Source organism: Podarcis filfolensis (genome assembly GCF_964270895.1).
Source record: "Podarcis filfolensis genome assembly, chromosome: 16".
Taxonomy (NCBI): Eukaryota; Metazoa; Chordata; class Lepidosauria; order Squamata; family Lacertidae; genus Podarcis; species Podarcis filfolensis.
The window spans coordinates 11,835,099-11,844,560 of record NC_139620.1 but is presented as its reverse complement, the minus strand read 5'-3'; the positions used below and the strand labels follow the sequence as shown (position 1 = coordinate 11,844,560).

The 9,462-nt window shown below is 51.8% G+C and overlaps 1 protein-coding gene across 5 annotated transcripts; it reads left to right on the top strand.

Annotated features, from left to right (window-relative positions):
• On the top strand, positions 1-8,491 carry LOC310752051 (peptidyl-prolyl cis-trans isomerase FKBP2-like). Of its 5 annotated transcripts, none has more exons than XM_083591709.1 (6): positions 1-136; positions 2,333-2,511; positions 5,096-5,208; positions 5,886-5,932; positions 6,525-6,560; positions 6,893-7,043. In XM_083591709.1, the coding sequence occupies exons 2-6, from the start codon at positions 2,344-2,346 to the stop codon at positions 6,952-6,954; spliced, it is 426 nt and encodes a 141-aa protein (XP_083447835.1). In that variant the 5' UTR covers positions 1-136; positions 2,333-2,343; the 3' UTR covers positions 6,955-7,043. The 5 variants fall into 5 exon arrangements, 4 of the variants coding, with proteins under 4 accessions (XP_083447835.1, XP_083447834.1, XP_083447832.1 ...); XM_083591708.1 differs by having other exon boundaries at positions 130-716; XM_083591706.1 differs by lacking the exon at positions 1-136 and adding an exon at positions 216-1,281.
• The last annotated feature ends 971 nt before the right edge of the window (positions 8,492-9,462 follow it).

The following is a 9,462-nucleotide window of genomic DNA, read 5'->3' as shown; positions in this document are numbered from 1 at the left end:
TGACGGCGGCCAACCTGCCTCGGGGCGGGCGAAGGAACATGGCGGACCCCACGGTCGCTTCCCTTGTTGTTAGGCAAATCAGCGTTACGAGGCGCGCATGCGCAGAGGGGGGTGGTATCCGTTGAGGAAAGGAGAGGTGAGGAGGGGGGTGGATGGGGGGTCCTGAGGAGACGGGGGGACAGGGAAGGGGGGCGTCCAGGAGCTTTGGACCGAGCGAGGGTCGGCAGCAGCAGCCTGGGGACCTAGATATGGGGCAGCCCCAAGAGGCGGGCTGGAGGGAGCGGGGAGGCTCCAGCGGGCCCAAAGGGACCCAGGCGTCCGGCGCACCCAAGTGGGGGGTGGCTGGTAGCGAGGAGGGCCTCGCAGGGCCGGCGGCAACGCAGGAGCCACGGAAGCTGGAGCGGAGGGACGTAGGGACCCAGGTGTCCTGGGGTCCAGGCGTGGAGGCCCTTGATAATGGGGGGATCCAGGCCCCAGCCGTGGGGAAGGCCCCGCAGGGACAGGGTGGCCCGAGGAGAGTCACGATGAGCAGATGGGGGCCTCGTGGGTTTGGGGGCCCCCCAGGCAGCGGGAGCCTGGAGAGCCTGGGCCGCCCTCCGCCCGGCTCAGGGAGGAGCAGCCAAGCAGCGAGGCAGGAGAAGAGAGCCTCGTGGTGCGTGGGGGTCTGCGAGTCCTGCGTGGCTGTGGCCGTGAAAGGAAAGGGCGCCCCCAAAGAGGTGGGGACCCAGCTCTCCCACAGGGAGGATTGGGAGTTGGGTGCGGGGGGCCCCGGGGTGGTCAGGGGAAGAGGCGGCGAGGAACCGGAGTTCCCGGCGCGGGGCGTCAGCCGCAGCCACTCCGGGGGGATCTTGGGGCATGTGGGTCCCCAGAGGGATCCTGTAAGGGGAGCTGGGATGTGGGTCCAGAAGGAGTGGTACCGGGACCCTGCGGAGGCTTCTGGGCAGGTCTGGGTGCCCCGCAAGCCAGCCAGGGCCTCTGATAGGATGGGGCTGCCGTGGCTGCAACGGGAAGCCAGTCCCCAGGGGAAGCAGAGAGAGTGGAAGCCCGAATCTAGGGGTGTCGGTTGTTCCCCAGAACGTAGCCAGGTCTGGATCCCCCGAGAGAAGCCAGTTCCTGCGGGTGGGGGTCCTGGGGATGTCTGGATTCACAAGGTGAGGGATCCCTCTGGGGCTGGGATCATGTGGGTCTGGGCCAAGGTGACAAATTGTAATGAAGAAGATGAAGCAGAGGAGACCAGGGTTTGGACCTTCCGTAAGGAGGGCCCTAGGAAAGGGGGGCAAGGTGAGGGTGGATATGGGGTATCTTAGGGCGGGGGTGCTATTTGGGGGGCATGGGTTGGGGGAGGGAGATACTGCACCTGGGAGGGAGGGGGGAGGAAATGCTAGGCTCATACCTGAGGGAAAGGGTTAGAAATAAGGATGCTTTCATATGGGGAGATCCTGTCTAGAGGACTAGGGAGTAGAGGAGGGAGGGTGGAGCAGAGAGACCTTGCTGGATTATTCCTGGGGTGGCTACAGCCCAGTATCCTTGAGAGAATCTGGAGTGGGGTGGCGGCGGCTGCCACCAGGGGAGGGAGCAGAGTCCAAGGCGCCTCCGGCCGCACGGGTAAGTCGGGGTCCGGAGGCTCCTGGGGGGACCTGAATGGACCGCATGCTGTTGCATGCCAGGGTAGGAGCTGGGGGTGCTGGCGACTGGGGCGGGAGGGATTTGCATGAATTACTGTAATTCAAGGATGGGCCTTCATGGGGAGGAGGCTTCTGTTCTGTTCATTGGGGCATCATGTGAAAAACGGGGCAGGGCCCTACCTGACAGTTGAACCTGGGACCTTCTGCATGCAAGGCAGGTGTTTATGACTGTGTTGTGGACCTTCCCAAATAGAACTCATGTCTTGGTATGTGTCGGCATGGAAGGACTGGAGCTCTTCCCCATTATTACTTTTCCTGTATGTACAAGGACAGTGAACCGAACCCTATGTCTGGCAGCTGCTGAATGGATCCCTGTCCGCAGAAGTGGCTTGCCCAGTGTGGGGCGGGCCTGTTGCGCCTGCTTGCCAGCAGCAATGTCACTGCTGCTTATAGGGAGGGATGAAGTGTTGGGGAAATCAGGGCTGTGTGGGCACCCTGGTGGAGCCATTCAAGTACTCCCATTGGTGCACATAGACAGCTCCAACCTCCCCCTGCCTCCTAGTAAAAGGCAGCGACACCACTGCCAGGAAGCCAGCTCCATTTCCGCCTTCCTGTAACATTGTGATCAGCAAAGCAAGAGATAGTGGTGACAGTAGACTTTTAGCCACAGAGCGCTCTCCCCAGCTAACCAGTTTCTGCCCTTCCAGGAGCTTATGCGATGCAGGTGACCCAGGGAGCAGCGTTACTCACTCTGGCGCTGTGTGCAGTCTTCTCGCTAGTGCTGGGCACGGAAGGCAAACGGAAGCTCCAGATTGGGGTCAAGAAGCGGGTGGACAACTGCCCCATCAAGTCCCGCAAGGGTGATGTGCTCCACATGCATTATACGGTGAGTGCTGCAGGCGTGATGTGGAAGGGCAGGTGAGTGTTAGCTGAGCACCTTGAGGCTTGCGGGGTCTTTTCCAGAAGCCACAGGGGAGAGACATAATTGTCAAAGGGTGAATTGTAATCCAGTGGAGGACCTGTTGGGCCTTCCATGCATTTCTAGACTCCAGCCCCTGCTCTCTCATCACAGAGTTGTGGCTCTTTGGGAAGGGCTGGGGGACCTGCCTGCCTGCCTCCAGGTATTGCAAAACTTCAGCTCCCATCATCCCTGACTGTTGGCCATGCTCACTGTGGTTGATGGGATCTGGAGCCCAACAGCCAGGAGGGCCTGCAGGTTCCCCATCCCTGACCTGAAGCAGTGAGAGTCAGCAACTCCTGCCAAAATTGGTGTGTGTGTGTGGTTGCTAAGTTGGTGGGGTTGGGTTTGTTTAGGAAGACAGACGTCTGTGGGTGACCCAAGTTCAGAGCTTCAACAGAAAGAAATAAAAGAAAAAAAGAATCCTACTGTAAATTAGGCACACGTGTCTTGTGTCTCATGGAACTGTCTACTCCTTGACATCTGAATTCAGCAACCCCTCTGAGATTTCACAAGGAGTATCTCCAAGGCTTTGACAGAAATTTTTGTGACCATAAGGACTAGATGCTTAGCTTTTTAAAAAAGGGAATTCTTGAAGCAACTGAATTCTGCACCCACTACTAAATGCTGCCATTGCAGCATATGCTTGGGTCAGCTGCTTTTTTCAGCCATGCATCCTTGCTGACTCACACAATGACTGCTGTGTTACATGGCAATTTGAATGCAGGAAATGGACAACCAGAGAAAAATTCTGTGTTCCCTGTGTGAGGAGGAGAAGGGGGTGGAGCTTTTGCCCCCCTTTGATTCCAACCATATGGACATGAGGTTACTCTACCTCGTTCCTTTCTGCAATTTCCAGACCTCTGTTTGGCCAGAGAACATAAGCAGAGCCCCTCTGGATCAAACCAAAGGCTACCTAGTTCAGTTTCCTCTTTCCCATAGCAGCCAGCCAGTATGCTACTGAATTCTGTGTTGCTGGGAATCACAGTTAGGGAGAGCAGCATTGCCCTCTGGTTCTGCTCGCATGCTTCCCATTGAGAACAGAGTGCTAGACTAGATGGGCCACTGGCTTCATGCAGCAAAGCTCTCTTTTATGCAGTTAGATCCTTCTGGGAATCCCATAAGCATGACAGCTTATCCCATAAGCATCACTATTTTCCCCCAGCTAATGGGACTCAAAAACAATCCTGGAGGTTGCATCATGAGATTAGTGTCTGGGAGCTACTGATAGTCTTGTCCTCCCTTTTTAAGTTTTTTTTTTTTAAGGGATGTGTTTGTTTTATAAATTAAAAATTTATGTGTAAGTGGACCTGGGATCGAATCATGAAGGGTGGGTCAGAAATGTACCAAGTAAATAAATAATCCCCTTTTAAAACCATCTCAATTTTGCAGTTATCCCTGCTCTGTATGGTGGCAGGATTCCAGAGTTGAGGGCCCCTGGTCATCTGAGCAGCAGGGGAAAAGAGGGTGGGTGTATTAATTTCATGTCCTGCTTGTGGCCTTCTCAACAGGCGTTTCATTAACCATTGTTAGGAAACAGGGCCCTCGACCTGACTCACCTTTGCTCTGACCCAGCAGGGCTTCCGCCTCTCAGGTTCTTATGAGTCACTTTCTGCAGTGGAGCAGTGAATCACTGAGTGATAGATGCTCATGTGTGAATGTGCCCTGAGTTAGTCAGTCAGTGAGAGAGCAAGGCTGAAACACCCTGGGGTTTCTTTACTAGGGTGGAGCAGGGATGGGGAACTTTCAGCCCTCCAGATGTTGTTGAACTCCCATCAGCCCAGCCAGCATGATGGGAGTTGTAGTCCAGCGATGACTGGACTCCGGAGGGCCACAGGAGGGCCATCCTCCTGCTGTGGAGGGTGTTTGTATACATGTGCTTAGTTAAAACTGCACATAGTTAAAGCTATGGAATTCACTTTATTAAGATGTAGTGATGACTTTTAAAAGAGTAGACAAATCCATGAGGAACCAGGCTATCAGTGTCTGCTAGCCACACTGGCTCCCTTGTCTGTATGTCTCTGAATGTCTGTTGCTGGGAATCACAAGTGGGGAGAGAAGAAGAGTTTGGATTTGATATCCCGCCTTTCACTCCCTTTAAGGAGTCTCAAAGCGGCTAGCATTCTCCTTTCCCTTCCTCCCCCACCACAAACACTCTGTGAGGTGAGTGGGGCTGAGAGACTTCAGAGAAGTGTGACTAGCCCAAGGTCACCCAGCAGCTGCATGTGGAGGAGCGGAGACGCGAACCCGGTTCCCCAGATTACGAGACTACCACTCTTAACCACTACACCACACTGGCTCTCAAGAGTTGCGCTTGGGTCCTGCTTGCGGCCTTCCCGTCGAGGCATCCAGTTGGTCACTGTGAGAACAGGGTGCTGGACTAGATGGGCTCTCTTTGGGCTTACTTCACAGGGCTCTTCTTCTTTTGGGATAATAAGCACAGCATCTTGGATGTTTTAAGAAGAAACCCTGGCTGGCTCACACCCCTTTTAACTTACGCACTCTCTCATAGGGCAAGCTGGAGGATGGGACAGAGTTCGACAGCAGCCTGACTCGTGATCAGCCGTTTATCTTCTCCTTGGGGACTGGACAAGTCATTAAAGGCTGGGATCAGGGCTTGCTTGGGTAAATTCTTCCTCCCAGCAGGGATCAGGTGTGGTAGTGACCGCTGTGTTGTGGTTGCTGGTTTTCAAGCACCCGAACGGGGAAAAGAAGCAATTTCTCCAGTGGCAAGTCAGAAGCACAGATTTTCACTCTCCCTTCTCAAAGGATGCTTGAAAGCTCCTAAAACTTTATTTATTTGGGTCTCCTGGAACTTTTTTTTTTTTTATATAAAGAGCAGAGAATTCCATAATCTGGTCATGACCTCAAGGAAGGGCCTCTGCTGTATTCCAACTGCATCTGCGGCACCTTTGGCGGGAATGTTGGGGGAGAGCACTCTGTGCAATTGCACCCAGGAGATCTGGCTGGCATCTTCTAATGACCTTTTGCCGTCTTTTGAAAATCCATCTGTCCCGGCTCATTTTATTTATTAAAGTGTCTTGTTAATCAGGACGGTTCATCTATCCTGCGTTTCTCTCCAGTGTTAACTACATTTAGTGTGCTTCTTTTTCATTTGTATGTAATTTTTATATTGATAGCTGCCCCTAGGCAACGTTAGAAGGGAAGGTTAAGTGATATGAAGTAATTATTTTCGAGTCAGATTCCAGCCCTCCTGTTTCGTGCTGCTTTTATACAGCAGCAAAGCCGTGTACTGTATTCGGTTGGTAACTGAATTTATACTGTTCCTTTGGTCTTTCTAGGATGTGCGAGGGTGAGAAGAGAAAGCTGGTCATTCCCTCTGAGCTGGGTGAGGAGCTGGGATGTGGGAGGGGGAAGAAATCGGGCTCCTGGGTTCAGAACCTGCCCCAGGGAGGTGGCAGTGGCAAGATGTTCTAAGGAGTTGCCATCATCATTTTTTGGCAGGGGTCAGTGGGAGTTGAAATCCCACAACAATCGAATATATGTGAAGGTCAATTAATGTTTGTAGGTTTTCAAGAAGCTCTGTGATAATAATGGAAAGAAATATTGTTTTATAATAATTGTTAAGATTAATTTGGTTAAAAAAACAAAACAATATAGATGCAAGAAATGTGGGGGGGGGTTCCTTGGGCTCAAGATTTGGGCTGGTCTGACTTCTGTGGCCGGAGGGGGGGGGGGAATATGTGAAAACATGAAAATTTCCAGATAGACTGAAGGAAGTCTGAAAGTGGAAAGATTAGAATTGGATGTATAAGTCAAGTGGAATGTTTTTTTTAATTGTTAAATTTGAAAATTTTATAAATAAAATATTTTTTAAAAAAAGAAATCCCACAACAATCGCACAGATCGCTCCATCCCTGCACTATGGGAACTCTTTGATCTCTTGGGTAACTTTGCCATTTTTCTCCCTTTGTTCACAGGTTATGGGGACCGGGGAGCACCACCCAAAATCCCAGGTAAATCGTGCATGCCCTTTCCCCCTTGGAATCAGTCCTGCTATGGATTCTGAACAGATGGGTGGGGGCTTCCTCCCCACCCCAAGCGAAGTGTTGATACCATGCTCTTAACCTGCCTTCTCCCTACTGGCCTTTTGAAAACCAGGAGATGAGAATGGAAGGGATCAAAACCTAGTGGCCCCGCTCGAGTTCCAGGCAATCAGCTGTGGGGCCCTCAAAGCTTCCAGGGGCCCTCTGGCCACCTGCTCTAGGGGCTGGGATGGGTAGTGCTTCTTCCCAGCACCGCTCCCTCCAGCCTGCACTCGTGATTTCCCTTTCTTTTTTTCCCCCAGGTGGCGCAACCTTAATCTTTGAAGTTGAGCTGCTGAAGATTGAGCGAAGGCAGGAATTTTAGCGACATCTCTTCGGGGGAGGGGGAGGTAATCTCCAGATGCGACTCAGGATTTGTTGATACCGATGGGCCAAATAAAAGCACAGACCAGAGTTGTATTGTGACTGCAGCGGGTGGCCTGGTGGCAGGAGAAGGGGCAATGCTGTTCCGAGGAGGTGGAGGTGGGGAGGTTCCTTGGGCTCAAGATTTGGGCTGGTCCGACTTCTGTGGCCGGGGGTAGGGGGGGAATATTTGGGTGCAGAAAGCCCCAGGGTCAACCCCTGCCATCTTCGGCAAATATGACTTAAGGTATGAGGACTAGGAAAGGCCTTTGCCTCGAGAGAGGCTGCCAGTTGCAGCAGACATTACTAGGCTGGGTGCCCTGCTGGCCTGACTGTGTAAGGCAGCCTCGGGTTCAAGTCCTTGTGGGTGTCTGGTCTCTGGCCTGATCCCATCACCTCCAGGTGGGGCCGGGAGAGCCACTGCCTGTCGGTTTTGATTGGTCTCTGGGCCTCATCAGATGTTGTTGGACTACAACTCCCATCATCCCTGACCATTTGCTAAGCAGATGGATGATGGGAGTTGTAATCCAGCAGTAGGGCTGGGCAATCTATCATCCAAAACCAGTTTGAAGTCCATATTGTGATACGAGTTTCATAATTTTTGACCTGGCAATATTTTGGGGGGTGTGGGGGTGTTTGCTATACTAAAATCACTATGTGGGGAAAACCGTGAAGCCAGCCCAATGCTCTATCCTTATTTCAGACATTGTGATATATCGGTATATCAATAAGTTTAGCTGGTGATCTATTGTGATGTAGAAAACCAGATATTCCCAGCCCTATCCAGCAGTATTTGGTGCCCTAAGCTTGAAGAACACAGGTGTAGACAATACTGAGCTAGATTGACTAAGGGCTGGGCTCCTAAGCAAGGCAGCTCCCTATACGTGAAATGCACAGTTAGCTTGCCAGGGACAGGCAGCCTGTGTCTTTCCAGAATCCAGATGGCGTTGGATTGTAGGGTATGTCGCTTCCAATCAGCCTGGGCAGTGGCCTGAGAGGATATGGGTTTTAGTTTAGGTACATCTAGAAGGCTGCAGATTCTCCATTCCCAGAGTATTGGGGCATTGGAAGCCCAATAAAAGACTTGCAGAGCAGGCAAATCTTGTGCTTTGTGTGTGGCTGGCAGCAGGATTGGGCAGTCATGGTGGCCTGGCTGTCCAAAGCCAACCTTTCTGTCTTTGGTCTGGCTTAACGTGGGGCCTTGTGCTGCCCACAGTCTGGTCCTGTCCACCTGCCAAGGGAAAGCAACCTCTGGAGAATATCGTGTGCTTTGCTGTAGGCGGCACATCCCAGAATCCCCTTGTGATAGACTTCAAGGGATTCTGGGGGCCTTTTCTGTGCTTGTGGCATTGGACCTCCACAAGAGGCGTATGGGGATTTGTGAAGCCACGTTCCCAACAACCTGTGTAATTAATTAATTGAAGCATGCGCCGACTTTGTAGTGCAATTTGGGTTTGTTTCAGGACAACCTGTACTGAATAAACGAGCCGTGAAAGTTGTGAACTGTGAAGCAGGGCGAGAACAGATAAGTTTGCACCACAGAGCAGAAAACTGCGAGGGGGTGTTCTCCCCCAGTGAAACCACCAGTGTGAATGCTGCTGGGGCCCTGCCAGTATTGTCTACTGTGAAAGTGAACAGTTGTGAGCATTGCTGCAGAAGGCTATAGTGAAGGGGCATGGTGGGTTGCTGTGAGGAACTCACTTATCCTCCCTGACAGAGAGGGACTAGCTCCAGAATGCCTTTTGCAAGAGACCATTCTCCAGCCTCCCTTGTTCAGCATGAAGAACAGTTGAGACAGTGTGTGCGCACGCTGTACTTAAAAAAACACCAACCCCTACAAATCGCATTTGTGCCTAATTTTGCAACCTCCATAAATAATGCCAGCGAAGTGATTTTCGTGTGTGGTATAATTACTTGTTCCTGCCAGGGCTGTGGAGAAACAAAAAAATAAAAAATAAATCCTATTTAGCAAGGCACAACTCCCCCTCCCCACCTTTAGAGCATAGAAAGCGTTGCCATTTCCCACACCCTGATTTCAGTGTGATTCTCACCACATAACTTTCAAGACTCATCCTTTGGCCATAAGGGTTAGAAAGTTGCTCCCCGCCCCATGCCCCAAATAAAATTAAAACAACCTAGGATGTTAAGAACATAAGAACCTGTCTGAGTAGGCCGGAGGCTTATCTAGCACCCAGCATCCTGTTCTCTGTGGCGAACCAAATGCCCCAATGGGACACCCACAAGCAGCATCTGAGTGGAACAGCAACTCTTCCTTCTTGAGGTTTCCTGCAGGTGGCATTCATGGGCGTAAGGCCTCTCAACAGTGGAGAACATGGCCAGGTAGCCTAACCCTCTGAATTTGTCAAATCCTTTTTAAAGCCATCTAGGTTGGTGGCTTATACCCACTGTGAGGTGCTGCAGCAGAATCCCTTGTGGCACATGAGTGAATCTTTATGGTTTCTTGGCACAG